Source organism: Lontra canadensis, unplaced genomic scaffold, assembly GCF_010015895.1.
Source record: "Lontra canadensis isolate GAN:19392208 unplaced genomic scaffold, GSC_riverotter_1.0 scaffold40, whole genome shotgun sequence".
Lineage (NCBI taxonomy): Eukaryota > Metazoa > Chordata > Mammalia > Carnivora > Mustelidae > Lontra > Lontra canadensis.
Window position 1 is genome coordinate 10,855,444 of NW_022631034.1, and position 18,476 is coordinate 10,873,919.

Here is an 18,476-nt window from a genome sequence, read left to right on the forward strand (position 1 = left end):
TCACTTAGTGCTGGCCTTCAAAGACCTCAGTCTTTTGGGAAAGACAAACATGTTACCAAAACACATCCTCACTAAGTGCCTTAGTGAAGATACTTGTGGTTGCAAGTCACAGAGACCTGTTGAAGCTAGCTTCTGCAAAAACGGAGATTTAGTATTAAACTTTGGGGACCTCTCACAAATCCAAGGAACAATGTACCTGGCCATTAGGGAAAATGCAGAACTCAGTGCTGGAAGACCATTAAGAATTTCTCTTCATTCTATATCTCTACCCTTCTACGCATCTTCTACTGGCCTCATTTACATGGTGGTAAGGTGTTCACCGACTGGTCCAGCCAAAAGAAAGGCTGATATCTCTCAGTGTAAATTCCCAGGAAAGGGTGTTAATTGTGCAAGCTTAGTGTAGGTGCACTTCTGATCCAGTCACCTTTGGCCACAGTTACAGTTTAGGGGCAGGATGGGTGCTGGGTAGTGAATCTAACAGATGCTTCCTATGTAGAGAAATGATAGGAGTGTTATGGGTTAATGAGGAGGGAGGCACCTGCTCTGTCTTATGTGTGTAAAGTGCTGTGGAAGATGAAAAGATGAATGAAATACACAACCACCTCAGAAGTTTAAGGCATAATAGATTCCCCACTGAGCGAGGAGCCTGACATGGGGCTTGATCCCAGGACCCTGAGATTATGACCTGAGCTGAAGGCAGACACTTAACCGATTGAGTCACCCAGGTGCCCCTCCACCTCTAACACAGGACAGAGTATGGTACGGTGTGCATTATCACAGAGATTCAGTATTATCTATGAGCACGTTGCCAAGGGAGATCCATTCTAGCAGGAGGAAAGAGAAGGACTCTTGAGTCCAACCTTAAAATGGATCTTTTAGTAAGAGGAGTTTAGGTAGCTAAGCAGGTCGTTCTAAGGAAGGATTATAGGCTGAATATAGAGGTTGGAAAAGGTAGTGCACATGAGGGACAGCATGGGGGGCTTTTAAAGAGAGTAAAGCTGGAGCAGCGGGCTGGCCTTGGTCAGGAAGGGCTTTTTCAGCACTGCCGTGATGGAATTCCTTGTCATCCTTGGAGCAGGAAAACACCATCAGATCGGTATTCTAGAAATATTCTGGGGACTGAGTGGAAATATGGACTCAGTGGGGAGACTATTTGCAGGGAGGCTCTTAGGAGGATATTTTAATAATTCAGGCAAAGAGAGATGATGGACTGGGGTCAGAGCAGAAGCAAAGGGAATGAGAGGTCGAGGGAGGGCGGATCTGCAGGACCTTTCACCCAATTCCAGGACTCAGTTCTGAAGCCTGAGTCTCGCAGCCCTTGGCCAAGGAGTGGGGGTACTCCTGGAAAGGGGGAGCTGCCTCTCCCATTCGCTCCCCTGCCCCTCTCTGTGCCTGCCCGCCTGCCCTACACACTGTGATTGATGTTTGAATGTTGACCGGCTGGCAAGTCTGAATTCTGATGCAATGTCTAAATCCTCCCTCCCTGTGACATATTTTTCTCATTCATGAAAGCCAAGTGCTGCCACGCCAGGGTCCTGTGGAGAGAGAATACTGATAACAGGCCAGAAAAAAAAGCAGCAGCTCTAGATTACCTTTTTTAAAAGCTCACTGCAACTTCAGTAGATGAAAAATGTGTATCTGCAATTCATTGACGGCAATGAGTAGTCGGTTCTTGAGTTGCCGTGGCAACTGCTCAATTAAGTGAAAAAAAAAAAGAAAAAATAAATGTACTGTAGTTGCTCTTGAGCCTAACATTCTTTGAAGAAAAAAAAAAGAAAGTAACATGTTTGGTGAGTTATTTTCCCCAAGGCTTTCCTAAGACTGCATTTTCTGCTTTGCCTTTCCAGCAGCACGCCCTGCCCACCCCTCCATGCCAAGCTAAATGCTAGGCTTGCTGTCATTGAAGGCTAGGCTTGCTAACACGGGCCCTCAGCTTTCACCTCGGAAGGTTCTGTGCTAACATCCGCTTACATCTGGCTTCCACCAAAGGCCCCTTGGTTAAATTTCTGTTTTTAAAGTGGTAGAGTCTATATTGGGAGAGTAGGTGGGAACAGTGGGTGGGTTCCAACACCAGATCCGACCCCAACCTTATCTTATAACCTTAAATAAGAGATGTGACTTTTCTGAAAACATGAAGAATTACCCCTGCCTTCATAGACTAAGAAACAAAGGGTATAATAATTATAACAACTTATGCTTGTACACTGATAACGCTGTTAAGGAAATACTTTCAGTGGTCTCGTTTTCTCTTGGCCACCACTCTCTGGGGTGGCCTTTGTTCTTCCCACTTTGGACAGAGTGACCTTTACAAAAACACTGAGCTGATCTTGTCATTTTCCATCTTACAACTCTCTATGCCTTTCCTCCCGTTGCTCTTGGGATAAGACCTGAATTCTCACTAGAGCTCCCCAGGGCCTCGCAAGGTGTCTCAGTGTGCCATTCCCCTGCTGTCTTCACCCAGCCTCACTCTTCTGCCTTTAGCTGCTCCTCCTCTGGGTCTTTGCATCAGCGGAGGGCTCCTCCTGAGAAGCCTTATCTCTCCCCACTGCCATTCCCCTCTCTTGTCCAGTTGGCCAACCATGATCCACATCAGAGCTCCTATTTTTTTTTATGATTTTTTTAAAGATTTTATTTATTTATTTGACAGACAGAGATCACAAGTAGGCAGAGAGGCAGGCAGAGAGAGAGGAAGGGAAGCAAACTCCCTGCTGAGCAGAGAGCCCGATGGGGGGCTCGATCCCAGGACCCTGGGATCATGACCTGAGCTGAAGGCAGAGGCTTTAACCCCCTGAACCACCCAGGTGCCCCCCACATGAGAGCTCCTATTAAATTTTCCTAGAATCTTGTATTTTACATACATCCATATTTAATAAACATTTACTTGTATGATCATCTAACTAATATCAATCTCTCTAAATAAACACAAATCTCCTGAGCCCAGGGACTATGTCTAATTCTTGAATTTTAGTACATATGCAGGAAAGACATGAAGAGCCATTGGAGAAAAAGGTTTATTCCGGCCTTTAGAACATTTCCATTGTCCTTTAAAGTTTTATGTCTTGCAACTTTGGGGGAAAGAGACACTGTGAGCTCAAAAGATGGGTCTGAGACCAGTCCTGCCCCTCTCCCCAGGTCAAGTGGCTTCATATCAAAAAGCACAGCCTGTATTCACACCCTGCCCTTTCTCTTCAGAACTCATCCACTCCTCAAAGCAGTAGCATCGTGAAGTAGGAAGGCAGTGGTGGGTCCTGTAATAGGAATCAAGGAAGGAGCAAAGAGGAAGGGCTTGCGTACTGGGGTTGTGTCAGAGTGGGGCTGGAAGACCAGGCCAAGGACAAGCTGGCATAGCAAGTGCCAGGCTTAGAAGAAGAGCGCATGTGTTGGGGCGCCTGGGTGGCTCAGTGGGTTAAGCCTCTGCCTTCAGCTCAGGTCATGATCCCAGGGTCCTTGGATTGAGCCCCACATCTGCTTCCTTCTCTCCCTCTGCCTGCCTCTCTGCCTACTTGTGATCTCTCTCTCTCTCTCTCTGTCAAATAAATAAATAAAATCTTTAAAAAAGAAGAAGAAGAAGAGCGCTTGTGGACTTGGAGGAGGAGCTTGGGTAGGGGGTGAGGGAACTCCAACAGAAACCATGCAAGTGGCATTTGCAAGAACCATAAAACTTTCATTTGCACTCTCCCCCATAACTCTCACTCCCTTTTTTTTTCCCTATTCTAAATATTTAATGGAGAAAAAAATGACCTAACTTCCCCTCAAGGCAAGCTACTACTAGCCCATGGAGGACCTTTGTGCAAATTAGAAAAAGAGCATCCTCTAGGCACCCACATCCCTAGGGACACACAGGTTACTGGTGAGTAGGTTCAGTTCCTACTCAGCTCCCCAGCCAAGACACAACAGTGCACAACTGTGGACCTGTATATGGAAACCATGCCTCAGAGGCAGGCCGCCTCCAGATTCCAGCAACAGGGAGAGGGTTGCCTTCTCTCAGCAGCAGGAGTCCAGCCCTCCATTTTGAGTGTCCCAGCTTTGAAGAGTTAACTTCTCATCTAGGTTCATCTTTCCTGAGCTGCTTTTATTTCTGCTTTGGCAGTCATTTCTTTCGTCTGTGTGGCATTTTGTACGAGAGACTTTGAGAAGTAGAAAAGAGCAGGCTGGTTTCCTTGGTTTCTGCATCTGTGTGTTTTCTGGTAGTGGGTTGAATGTGTGATTTTCCAATATGATGTCATCGTGCCTTTTAAATTCTCCCAAAGTACTCTTTGCCAAAGGCTCTTCAAAAGGTAGTAAAGTATGTCTTTTTTACCTCCTGTGGAACTTGGTACGAAGATTTTAAAACAAAGAGGAGATGAAAAGGCTGGCCTTCGAGTAAACATACTGCAGGAGACACACAGCGAGGTCACTCTAGAAAACAGCCCGTTGGCCATCTTCTCCATTGTCTTGGCAAAATTATAGCAGACAGCCAACAGAAAGGGCAAAGTCACTGGAGGAAAAGGATTTTCAAATATCGTTTCAAAATAAGAGGTGCTGCGTATCAGTGAACCATTGCTGTGAAATGGCCGTGGACTTAGTGGCTTAAACCCACATCCATTTATCATTTCTCTTGAGACAATGGGGCTGACTAAGCAGGTCCACTGATGGAAGCTGGGCTCACTCACACACCCACAGTGTAACATCCCTTTTATGGATCACCTTGGCTAGGCTCTGGTCCCAATTACTTAACAAAACCAATCTAGATGTTGCTGTGAAGGTATATTGTAGATAAGGTTAACATCTACAACGAGTTGTCCTCCGTAAAAGAGATTATCTTTTTTTTAATTGAGATATAGTTGACACATAACACTATATTCATTTTACATGTATAAGATAAAGATTTGATATATGTATATATTGCAGAATGATGACCACAATAAGCCTAGTTAATATCCATCACCACACACCATTACAAATTTTGTGTGTATGTGAAAACTCATAAAATCTTCTCTCTTAAGCATCTGGCAAAGAAACAGGTCAGTATTGTTGACTGTGGTCACCATGTTGTACATCACATCCCTAGCACTTGTTTTTCTTAGAACCTTTGCCAGCAACACTTGAGCACCTACTGCATACAAGAGAAAAGAAGGCAACACGCACTTGAGGCACAGGGCTGGAAATTTAATTTAACTGTTTTTGTAGGGGCCGTGTACATAGGCAAAAATATGTTCAATACAAAATAATTACTTAACAAATATCTTAGTTTCTATTTGGTAATTCAAAAACCATTTTTGAATTTGCAGGGGAGAAAAAACACTTTCTGGACACAAACACAATCCAATCCCCAAAACTCTTCATGATTTTGAATTTCCTTATTTAATGGCATATTTAAGTTGATGCTCGGGTTTTGGAATCAGACAGACCTGAATTCAAATCCCAGCTCACACATTTTTTAGCCCCAACACTCAGGCAGATTTCCATAATCCCTAAAACAGAGCTTCAAATACATATAAGGAGGATGATAGCAGCTCCTTCACTAGGCTGCTAGTGAACAAATTAAATGAGATCGTACCCAATAAATGCCGTTGTTGTTATTATAACCAGTATAATAAAATGATAGAAATATTATTCCAGGGCACTGAAATAATATTTTACTTATTTAATTATTTAAATAAAATAAATTTTATTTATAATAATAATATATAATATATAATAATATGTATTCTATATTACATAATAATATAATAATTATATATTATAATATATTATTATATAATAATTTATAAAATAATAATATTTCAGTGCCTTTTAGAAGGCGCTGAAATGCCTTTTTTTTTTTTTAATTTTCTCAACTGCCTGCTTGCTTCACCTATTTGCCCTTTCCCTGAAAAAAAGCAACTGTGACAGAGCTGAGCCTTATCGTACCAACATGCTGGGGTGTGGAGAGACTTCCCTTCTGCAACTGGGTGAGTCTGAAGGCTCATCTGTGAACTGTCAGACTTGCACACCTTACGGTCTGTCCCCAGAGACTGTCAGTGCAAGTAAGTATCACCACACAGGCTAACATTAAGCAAAGAACCACAACCAATTAAATCAGTAATAATGATGATAAAGTGATCATAATTTATAATGAAAAACAAGAACAGCAGCAAGAAAGCCTCCTCCCCCAAAGCCATTAAGAATGCCAGTTGTAGCACATGCCACCCTCCATGGGCACACTGAACATTTCTGGGCCTAGAACAGCAGCCAGATTCTTGGGATATGAATTGGAGTCCTCCAAGAGCTCTAAAAACACACTGATTTTAGGTTTGTATTCCAAATACTCTTAACCTTTAACAACTCATTTATTGAAATACTGGTAAGTGCCTTCAAGTATGGGCAAAAAATAAAATTCTATACACTTGAGCCATTTTTTACCCAAGAAAGGATTTTGCACACCTGGATAAGTTCAACAGGATTCGATGAGGTTGCTTGCACCTGCTAGTTACCTAACTAAAATTGGTTTAAACAATGTAAAATGTTGCTTTCTCCCTTAACCACATTCTAGAGGTAGATGGTTCCAGAGTCGGACCAGCCGTAGTCACACAGGGCCAGACTGTTCCCCCGTTCCCATCTGCCCCCCTCAGTATGTGAGCAATGCCTCCCTTCAAGCTCTCCAGGTGGCAAGGGCAGCTCCAAACATCTCATCCTTACATGACCATTTGCAAAAATAGAATGGATGAGTGAGCCTGATCCCCACGCTTGTTCCTGTCTCTTTTTAATTGGGAGGAAATCTGTCCACCAAACCCTGAGGCTTGTCTTTCACATCCTGTTGGCCCATTTCGGGTCACAGCCATAGGAGGCCCATAAGGCAGAGAAAAGCAAGGATCTGGCATCTTCAGTGTCCAAGGAGGGAAGTGGCTCTGCCTGCAAGAAAGTGGGCTGTTGAGTAGGCATCTAAGAGCGTCTGCCAAAGAGGGGTGGGGGGGAGAGGGCGGGGCGGGGGCTGGCCCTGGAAGTGTCTGGAACCACCTGTTCCACCTCCACCAACAGGAGCTCTGTTCTTCCCGGTTTTAGATACTAGGCTTCCATTTGAGATTCTGTTTGAATTAAAGCTTCCATGGATAACAATCACTGACAACCTTTTGTTTCAGCACATGCTCAAATACCTAATAGACTCAGTGAGTCAAAACTGTTGGTTCACCGTTACCTTCCCAGGATCTCGAACCATTCCTAGCATACAGGATGAGTCGTGTTAATTCCCTATTGCTGCTCTAACAAATTACCAGAAACTTGGTGGGTAAAGAAAACACACGTTGATTCTTTTACAATTCTAGAGGTCAGAAACCCAAAGTGGATTTTACTCAGTGTCCCAACAAGATCTCATTCCGCATCAACTCATGTCTGCACATTGTTTCTAGTTTTTTGACCTTCCTCTTTGGTCCAGCCAGGATGTTGTGGTTAGTTCTTCCTTGCTGTATGTCCCCACAGCCACCATCTAACCCTGTTTCACTCCCCACATGGCCTTACCCTCTAGAACCTCAGGGAAATGGATGTGGACATTCAAGTTGGAGAATCAGGAAAGCGAGAGATGTAGGACAAGGTTGGAGATGGACTCTGGATTTAGAGGTGGTCCTTGGGAAGCTGTTTGTTGCATCTGTCCATAGTGATAATCAGGAGTGCTTCAGACTGCAGAGAAGGCATTGTGGGTGCTCACATGATGAGTGAAGAACTCAGGGCAGCGGGATCGGGGGCGGGGGTCAGAGTGTCCTTTCAGTCCTCTACTTACTCACTTTACCCCACCTGCCTCCCCCCAATCTTACGTCCTTTTTCAAGAAAGATGGTGGGAGGGAGGGACAAAGGATGACTCCCCTGGTCAATGTTTTTCTCCCTAGAAAACACAGGAACACACATATAGTATGTGTTGTTCTAATAATTAACCTGATTTCCCTTTTTGCTGAGAGTAACTCATAAGAAGAGAATATTCTCATAGCACCTAACAGAGTGTTGGAGACAAGCCAGTGTGCTCTGTAGTTCCCAATGGTTGAAGCTACGCTTTGCCTTTTAATCTCCATTTTATAAGGAATCAGAAAACAAAGAGATAAAGGCCAAATCAGTCTCCTCAGTAAGACTCTAGTCAGATGTGACTTATGGCCAACATTAACTTTAAATGAGAGGAAATCAGAATGGGAGCTTGGCTCCCTCCTTTACACCAGCAGCCTGACCGAGCCCTGCTTAACAACGGTGCTGCATCTGGCTTAGGAAGACAAGATCCAAGTTGTCTCCCAAGGTCTTCTAGCAGTGAGGTGAAAACAGGAAGTTGTAGGAAAGACTTTTTCTTTAAAATTTTTATTAGAGACACCAACATTTCAATTTTACATAAAAGAAGAAAGACGCCATTCCTCCTAGAGAACAAGATCTGTAAACCACTATTTAAAGGAGTTCATGTAGAGAACCTGCAATTTAATAAGACTGGGAAAAGGTTAGCCCCGCATCCCCTATGTTTTTTTTTATCCCTGTTTACTCAATTATACAAGTACTTCTACAGCAAGCAGACCTCTAATTGTGTATACTTGAGTGAAAGAGAAATGAGACTTGCCGTGAAATAAATTCTTGGGTGTAACTAAATTACACACCACTTCCCATACTTTTTATTTTTTTCCAAAACGCACATTACTTTAAATGAAAACATGCTTTCGAAAAGAACTGTAAACACTCCAAACCTTTCTAAAGGGCCAGTCTCCCTTCTTCCCACTGATAAGATGCAGTTACATTTCTATTCGCCAATGTTCCCCTGTCAAAGATCGGAGGAATTTCTAAACTTCATTCACAGCTTCCCAATGAACTTGACAGTTTCACTTCCAAATCCCATGGTAAGCACCATCCAGCGTCAGCTCCTCTTTTCACAAATGACTCCCACTTCCTTCCTACTCAAGGGACACCAGGAGCTTTCACTACCCCCACGCGTCTCGGAGCCCCTCTTTAGACTCTGTGCTCCTGCACTGGGTGCGCAGATGGGTCATTGCAGTCCTTCCTGACAGCAGGAGAAGCATCAGACCCCAGGCTTGGGAACCAGGAAACCCCCCCTCGCTGGGGCATCCTTCGCGGTCACACAAGCTTGCGGAGCCTTAATTTCCTCTTGGGAACAATGGGAAATACCAAACTTGCCCAGGTACCTCCTAGTGTTTTTAGGATCAAATGAGAGTATACACATTAAAAACATTCTAAGGACTAGCAAATAGCAAGTCCAGTAACTGTTTTTAAAATCATTCACATGAGGTGTTCACTATTTTTGGTTTTAACAAGAAAGATTCCAAAATTTTCATTTTCAGGTTACCAAATGGGGAGATAGCCTGAAAATGTTTGGGTTGTTCCTTTTTGGATTATTATTTCTTCCTGTTAAGATTCTGCTTCTCAATGAAGAAGACCCCTTCTGAGAACTGCAGAACATTTCCTGCCTCACACCCATCCCCACCTTCCTGCTGTTGCTCCTTAGAACCAATGAAGGAGGTATTAGATTAGTTCAAAAATAGACCTAGGAAAATCCTTGTATGCTAGCGTTTCATTGTCCATGATTCTCCCAGAATTTGGGTCATCTGCTTAGTACTAGTTGAGGTAAGAAAAAATTAGAAAAGACTGCTCCTCACATTCGTTTCAGAAACAAAAGAACCTTTTTGAGATCCATTTTTTTTGAATCTTGAAGTTGATATCTGTGCTCAGTGTCAGAGAAAGAAAATAGTCTTTTCTTTGCAGTGTTTGTGAATTTTAGGGCAAGAAATTCATCTTAGCTGTGACATTCTGTTGTTAAATAAAGCCTCTTTCTCACAATCCCATTTGAAGTTATACACATTTTTATACCATGAAACACACACACACACACACACACACTGTTTAATACAAACAAGAACTGGGAGGACACCCCCAAAATGACCTACTACTTCTCCCTCCTTCCCAGGGGAGCTTTCATTTCATGGTCCCCAAAAGGATTTTCTTTAAAGATTTTATTTATTTGAGAGAGAGAGAGAAAGAGAGAGCTCACCCATGAATGAAGCGGGGGGGTGGGGAAGGCAGGGGAGGCAAAGGGAAAAGCAGACTTGCACTGCACAGGGATCCCAATGCAGGGCTCAAACCCAGGTCCCAAAGACCATGACCCAAGCCGAAGTAAGATGCTTAACTTACTGAGGCACCCAGGCGCCACCCCCCACCAAGGATTTTTAAACATCAACGCTATCTACCTAAGGACAGACGGTAAGAATATCTGACGACCTGACCTCACCTCTGAGACCAGTGAGAGGATGCTGAGAAGGAAACACCGGTTGGTGTCAGGGCCCAGAGGGCGGCAAGGGGGGGCTCAGGCACACCCATCCCACGGCCCACAGAACTGCAGTTACGCCATTCCTCAGGCACAGGGTCGCAGCGAGGATCCAGTGAGCTTCTATCCAAGGAAACACCGGTTGGTGTCAGGGCCCAGAGGGCGGCAAGGGGGGGCTCAGGCACACCCATCCCACGGCCCACAGAACTGCAGTTATGCCATTCCTCAGGCACAGGGTCGCAGCAAGGATCCAGTGAGCTTCTATCCGCAGAAACACTTCCAGATCTGGAAGGCACTAGTTCAATGTCCACTTCATGCTGTAACCTGATCTGCTTGTGACAATGCCACACTAAACTGGTCCAGCAACCAGGAGCACACACTGTACTGCGGTCAGTGCAAGCTGCAGGATGTCCTTTCTTAGGATTGAGGAACCCATCTGGGAGACAATGTTGCCCTATTTTGATCTCGCCCCCCAAACTTCAATAATTCAAAGAATTGGGAGTGACGGACGTCCATACCACAAGGTGGTGATGACAGGTGCGCTGACAGGATGGGGAAACACATGCACACGCCAGCTAGCTGCTCTTCCTGCCGACCATACCAGAACCTAGCCTTGCAAAGTTCCCTGCCTACACATCTGCACAGGCAAATAAAGTTGGATGCAACCTGCTTTTGCTTTCCTCATGGCTCTTGTTTGGCTGGAGAATGAGACATCTAAACCAAAAAAAATCCATAGCCCAAACCAGTTTCCCGTGAAACCATGAATCCTGTCCTGAGGTTCTAGCTGTGACACTTCAACAGGATTCTTGATTTCTCCTCCTCAGGTACCAGTGTGCTCTCATAAATATAGCACAAGGAGGGGTGGAGACCTGAACTTGGTTTTGTGTGTTGGTGGTTTGGCTGCAGCATTTCCTATCTTTGCCAGCATTTATCACATCATTGTAAGGCTGTGTCTTGGCTCCATATGTGTGAGTCATAATGGACACTTACATGAAATCTGAGCCAATATTAGTACTATTTCTGTCAGTTGGTTCCAACTTGGTATTCTGCGTTTTGCCCCCTAAACCTAGTTTAATACAGTGGAGAGCACCTCTGTCTCCTGGCACCCACAAAGCCCAACCTCACCATTCAGGTTTACAGGCAACAGAAGGCCGACTAGATGGAGGACAACGAGATGAAAGGCAGTGTGTGACCCGACGATGCACCCATGGGCCCTCAGGCTGGAGCCTGGGAGTTCATGGGCTGTGCTTTCTCAAGGGGTGCCTCACTGAAGAGGCAGCTCCCAGCTCCCTGCTCAGAAATGCCTTATCAGGTATCTCTCACATAAGCTTGTAGAGCATTTTGCTCCTTACAGAATTGACGTTCTGAATGAATGCCTTTCATGCAGAACACACTTGGACTAGGAAAGAAAGAGACGACACATAGGGCCTTCAGACTCTGGATGGCTTCCTCTTCACCAAAAGAGAACCAGAAGAGCTGGCCTTTCATTAGTTGTTTTGTGTGTGTGTGTGTGTGTGTGTGTGTGCGCGCGCGTGCGCGTGCACTTGCGCACACACACGCACGCACCTGTTTAAAATGCCAGACTGAGTTTATTTACAAAAGATTCACATAGGAATCATGAGATTTATAGAGCATCACGTGAAAATAACACCCTCCAATCAAACAGTCCATTTACCTGGGCTTTCATGACCGTGAATGCCGTGTGCATGGAAATAAAGCTGGGGCTCATTTGAAGCGTTTGGGCAAACAGATTAGAAGGCTATGAAAAAGAGCAATGGATTAAAAACAGGTCAGACACAGGAAGCCAAACAGAGGTGAGACAGGCCCCTTTATAACACGGTGCATGGTTTTATGAGACAGATGAACCTTGATCAGTCTCCTAAAACATGACAGCTAGGTGGAAGAAAGATCTGAGGCAGGTTAGCCTGTAAGATGAGTGAAAGTCTGATTATTCAACAATGATATTAAAAATCGAGGGGGAGGACTCCCTCACTTGACCTGGATATGTTTGATAGCTGTTTGACAGACAACAAGCAGAGCTTGATCTAACAATTCTTTGCCAGCAGAGGCTACTGAGCCACTTTCTACGTAGGTGCATCTTAGGCAAACATCAAACTGCTTTGAACAGGTCTCTGTCTCAGGTGGGCTTCCCTAGAAGCAAAACCTGAAATAAGGATTCTTTAAAAGTAAGTTATTAGGGAGTGTTCTTCAGAGAGGGAGAGAGATGCAGGAGAGGGCAGGGGCAGGAGCTGAGCAAGGATGGGATTAGCTTCAGCCTGATCTCCAGGGAACCTTATACCGGAGTCATCCCCGGCTGAGGGCGGGGCCGGACTTCTGTGAGCCCTTAGCAACACCTGAGGGATGGGTGCACTTGCCACTTCAGAACAGGACACTAAGAGATTCATGGCGGTAGCTAAGCTGATGGGACTAAATCTTCAGGAGCCGTGCTGTGTAGTAAGTGATGTGGTTCTCATCCTAACCCTGGCTTCACTAAAGACATGCTGCAGGGTTGCCTGGGTGGCTCAGTTGTTAAGCATCAGTCTTCGGCTCAGGTCATGGTCCCAGGATCCTGGGATTGAGCCCTGCATTGGGCTCCCTGCTCAGCGGGAAGCTTGCTTCTCCCTCTCCCACTCCCCCTGCCTGTGTTCCCTCTCTCACTGTCTCTGTCAAATAAATAAAATCTTTATTTAAAAAAAAAAAGACATGCTGCTATGGTCATGGGCCCCTTACATGACCTCTGTAACCATCAGTTTCCTCATCTGTACAATGGGAGAGGGGATGGCAGGGTTGGGTCAGATGATCTATATAACTCCCAGCTCCGAAATGCAATTATTTCAACAAGTGGGGGTAGGCTCACTGAGGAATAATTGACATTTTCCCTATTCATGGAAGGAAGCTAATTAATGTAAATGTGTCCCTGAATGACCACTCCATTAAAAACTCTTCTCTCACCTGGAATCGCTCTGGATACACAGGCAAATCTAAGAAGACAAGCAGTAAAGTTGCCCTGAAGGCGTATGTTCTAAAAAAGGCTGGCATGGCTCCGTTTGCAAACAAGTACTCTCAGAGCGGTTACCTCAAGGGAGCATTAATGCATCCAGGCAACCTCATTTAACTGACTCCCACATCAAAGCGAATTAGAAGCAAGAGGCTGGAGTGAAGTGTGAGCCGCAGGCCGTCCCCGCAAAATGGCACCACCTCTATGAAGAGCAGTTGGGCAAAATCTATCAGTTATAAGTACATTTGCTCTTTGACCACACAGCCCCTTCTCTGGGAATTTACCCAGCAGGCATATGTGTATGAAATGACCTTTACATGAGCTTACTCGCTGGGCTACTTTTTCCAAAATAATCCAAGATTGGAAACTACTCGGTGGTCCATCAATAAAGGACGAGTTAAAAACAACTGTGGTAGCTTCCATACCACAGAACACTGTACGACCAAGAATATTCTGGATGGGCATGGAAAGTTCTCCCGGTACATCGATAAGTGAAAAAGCAAGAAGAACCGTATCATTCTAGATCAGTATGTATATTATGAACATATATGCAATGTGTAATAGAAGTTCACTCCTTTCTGTGTACGAAATGGAGGTCACAAGAGGATATAATTTTTTTTTTTTTTAGATCTTGTTTAGTTATGTCTGAGAGAGAGATCATAAGTAGGCAGAGAGGCAGGCCGGGGGGGCAGGGGGAAGCAGGCTCCCCGCTGAGCAGAGAACCTGACTCGGGGCTTGATCCCAGGACCCTGAGATCATGACCTGAGCCGAAAGCAGAGGCTCAACCCACTGAGCTACCCAGGTGCCCCAAGATGTTATAATTATATTCAAATGCATCCATAGGTATCTGGAAGTTGTTTTTTGTGTATCTGAAAAAGATGGAAAAAAAAATTTAAAAATAAATTAAAAAAAAAGATGGAGACATAAGTAAAAATCAGAATTCTTATCAAATGTCTTTTTATAAGTTTTCATCCTACATTTTTTCCCCAACTACAACAGGTTCTTCTGTAAGGAAAATGCAGCTGCTGCTTGGTTAAAAAATAAAGTAATTTAAAAGCAGGCATCAATCAAAGCTGGTCCTTCCAATTTCCCTTATTTCATGCTTCAGTTTTCAGGATTGGCCAGTGGTTAACTGTATGACTTACAATGCTGGAAAACACTTCCTATCTGGCACTCCACAGAAAACGTGCCACGTCCAATGTTATACCACAGAGTTGTTTGTAAAACCACCATGACTACACCCACCAGTGAGCTTTGGGTACTGAAGAGTGTTCTCTTCTTCAAATCAGCTTTTCTGATCACAGATAAGTCATGCACCAGGAAAATGAGGTGTGACACTATACTGAGCAGTACAAGAAGAACAGCATGAACTCGGGGTTCGGTCTGGGCTTTGTCCCTCATTGCTATGTGATCGTGGGCAACTTGCTTCTCAAACTCTCAATTTCTTCATCTATAAAAGGCAGATAGTAATAGTGCATCCTTCATAGAGTTGTTTGGAAGGTTAGGTATGTTAACGCATGTTCGCAAGAAATTTAGCATACTACCTATTACTACTGTCATCTAATATTTTGATTTTTTTTTTTATGTACAGGGTGATGACCAGTTAAATGTATTTGGAGAGGACACCATGGGAGGTGAGTTTCCTTTACTGATCAGACCAGAGTTGTGTTTTAGTAGCTTTGAGCATATCTTCTTTATTAAACACCAACCGAGAGATAATAAACTACAAACAGCATGTGGTTTTCCTTAGCCAGGCTCCATGACTCAGACTGAAACTCTTTGGATCTTTCCTCCCTTGGTCCATGCAAAGAAACCAAGGGGGACCCCTTACTTAGAGATGCATTTCCTGACTACCCAGAGAACATGACCCTCGATGTGCTCAGCAAAAATAGAATTTTCTGGTAAAATATGTGTGGGAAACACTGAATGTTCAATCCCCTTTGGAAGAGGCACACATAATGGCATAGCAAGACTCCCACAAGTCCTGCCATAAAGACAGCTGGCTAACTTTAATTTGACATTCTTTAGATTTATTGGAATTCAAAAGTCTTTCCTGCATAGTAGTTATTAATCTGCAGTGTGCTGTTGGGATGCAACCTAAGAAACACCCAAATTATCTTGCTTTGTAACAGTTCTCATGTCAAAAGTCTTGCAACAACTAAAAAGTCCAGCCTTAACTAGCGACACATAGAACTGAAAATAGATAAAATTATGTGAATTTGAGATTGTCCAAAAGAGATAAGGTTCCCGATTGCCTTGGGTCATGTACCTTCTAACGTTTCCACTCGGTTATAAATGTTGCTGTAATTATGGCTCATGAAAATATGTTTGTATTGACTGTGAGCACATACAAGTAAGGGAGCTGGCTTTCCAAATAACCCCAGCTCTAATTCTATGCTGATCCATGAGCATGAGCCCTTTGATGATAATGGCTATAGCAGTATGTGAAAATCTCAGTTACCAAATGACATGGGATTCATGGGGAAAGGCACATACCTGTGAGCCAAGTACAAATAACCTAGTCCCAACTGGATAGGGATTGACAGATTGCCGACCCAGAGCTTCCCTTTTTCCTGATTATAAGATTAACATGCATTCATTGTGGAAATTTTTTTAAGGTAGAAAATAGCCGTCTAAAACCTTACGACCTCTAAACAATCATGGTTAACATTCTATATATTTTATTCCAGTGGGTTTGTTATATACTTATTTTTACATAGTTGAGAATACATGTGTATATGCAAATGTCATTCTTTTTGTGTATATCATAAGCATATTCTCATGTCATTACAAACTATAATGTTACCCTGTGACTTCATAGTATAAATGGTTCATCATAGGTACAACTATACCTAGTAATAACCACAGACACTTTCCTAGATTGCAAATAGATGAAAAGTTACTCCACTTTATATAGAATTGTTGAATCACTATATTGTACACCTGAAACTAATATAACCCTGTACGTTAACTATATGGGAATTTTTTTTTTTTAAATCATTGCTCAGCTTCAAAAAAGGAAGCTGGAAGTCTAGAGAACATGAGATGACCATCTGGTCCACTAGTTAAAAGCACCAATGTATGTGCCTTTAATAGAAAGCTCCAGATAACATAGGATTTTTCCAGTCACTGTGGGCTATTCTGTAAAGAGACTGCAGTATCTCTTTGATTAGAAAGAACAAAATTTTCATCCCTCAGTCTGAAAACCAAATGTTTCCAAAAACCCCAAATTCACATCTTTCCTCTGATTTTAGCTTCCCTGTTCCTTTCCCCTCTTGCTCCGATTCCAATTCTTCTTGTCCCATTCTGTCTCTGGAATTGGGTCTTTCCCTCAGCTAATAGTGGATTCCAGCAAAAAGGTGGCATTGTGTATATAAATGAAGCATCCCAATTCTACCAAAAAGCAAGTTTGATAACTGTCAGAGGAGCGATCTAGCTTTCAAAAGTACTTACCATCTACATAAAACGTGAAGTGGAAGTCAGAGCCCTATCAGTTCATTTTAAGTGTAAAAATTGCAGTTTTGTCACCAAGATGGGAAATAAAAACCTTGTACTATCTCTCCGTCATTTCATCCATCATTTTAGTCGACTCACCCCCATAGGATGAGCAAAAACAGCTGCTTCCAGAACAGGAAAAGAGCTCCACCTACACTGGGAGCTCAGGGCTGGCTCCACCCAGCCCGGCCCCTCCCTCCTGGGTCTCCCCACCACCAAGGGGGTTGCTCCAGGAACTTCCACAGCCCAGGGTCTGAAATGCACAGCTCAGGGGCCCGGGGCTCCAACAAAAGCACCAATACCTTTGAACTTTAGAATCTTTACTTTAAAACTTCATGCATATTTCCATGAAGTGAAAAATCACAATATCCTACATCCTAATATATTACTGTCTACTCAGCGTATATTATAGTTTGCAAAGCATCTCCCTTAGCATAGGGGTAACAAGAACCATAAAGGGTTCAAAATTGTCTTCAGTTCCTCCATCTGCAGTCGCATCTGTCCACTGAGGGAAGCATCTAGTCTCAGATCTAGTTTGTTTGTCCAGCATGGCGCTCTAAAAACTGGACTCTAGAGGACAGCTCTTGTCAGCCACAGTTCACAACACTCCACGCCCACCCACCTCCCCTTTAGAATCTTTGCCCGGCCTTCGCCTAAGCACATCAAAGAAAGTCTTCTCAAGTTCTTTGTGAAATTGGCCGGCCACCCCCTAATCCCACCCCTGAGGGTATGAAATTAAGCAGCTCAGACATGAGCCAGTCCCAGGATCGACTTGAACGCGGTGACATCCTCTGAGTCCACTAGAGCCTGCCCTTTGGCTTTTCACCATCATTCACTCACGATGGCCTCTAGGTTGGAGCCGCACTTCCCTTAGTGGCTTGTGTAGACTCCCTCTATGAACTTCAGTGCGTCTTGAACTAACCTCCTTCTTCTGTGCTGTTGGCCTGCCCCCAAAGTCTCTGACCCTGTCCTGGCACAGCTGAGTAGGCAGCCCGATCACCATACCTAAAGCCCGCGGCCTTAAAGCCGGGGAGAGTTCAAGTGCTCACTAAACTTTTTTTTTTTTTTTTTTTTTGAGGTTTGAGGATCCCCTGCCTCCAAGCTCAAACAATTGACTGTTTCACAGAGCCATTCCCCATTCAAGTTTTCAAGTAACCTCACTCTTACCCAAGGTCTCTTAGAATTTGGGTTTACTTTAGGTATCTCAGTCAGTTAAACGTCCAACTCTTGATTTGGCCCAGGTCATGATGTCAGGGTCGTGAGAAGGAGCCCGGTGCTGGGCTCTGCACTGGATATGGAGCCTGCTTGAGGTTCTCTCTCTCCCTCTGCCCCTCCCCCATCTCAAAAAAAAAAAAGATCTCTTTTAAAAACGAAACAATAAATTTGCATCATAAATTTGGCCAGGAGAGAAATGGGACCTTTTCCTGCTGTGGTCCATTCATTTACGGGAACCACAAAATCATAGGTATTTGAACTGAAAGAGACGTTAGCGATCACTACTTGACTTACAACACCTTTACTTTATGAATGGAGAAACTGAAGTCCAAGGAGAGGAAGTCACTAGACTAAGGCTGGTCAGCTGAGAACCAAAGCAAAAGTACAGCTATTACCTACCCATCCTTCATGGCCATCTACTACACCACATGACAGCTGAAAATCTTTTAGGGATCTACACACTCTGGTGGATATTGCACTTTGCCAAAAATTCCTAACCATCCCCTGCTT

At 43.9% G+C, this 18,476-nt stretch overlaps 1 protein-coding gene across 2 annotated transcripts in view; it reads left to right on the forward strand.

The window, feature by feature from the left end:
• AK5 (adenylate kinase 5) overlaps positions 1 to 18,476 on the forward strand; it is a 241,089-nt gene that overhangs the window by 167,340 nt on the left and 55,273 nt on the right. For both annotated transcript variants that reach the window (XM_032870138.1, XM_032870136.1), the window contains exon 9: positions 14,848 to 14,890. In XM_032870138.1, the coding sequence (XP_032726029.1) occupies positions 14,848 to 14,890 (43 nt within the window). The remainder of the gene's footprint in view (positions 1 to 14,847; positions 14,891 to 18,476) is intronic.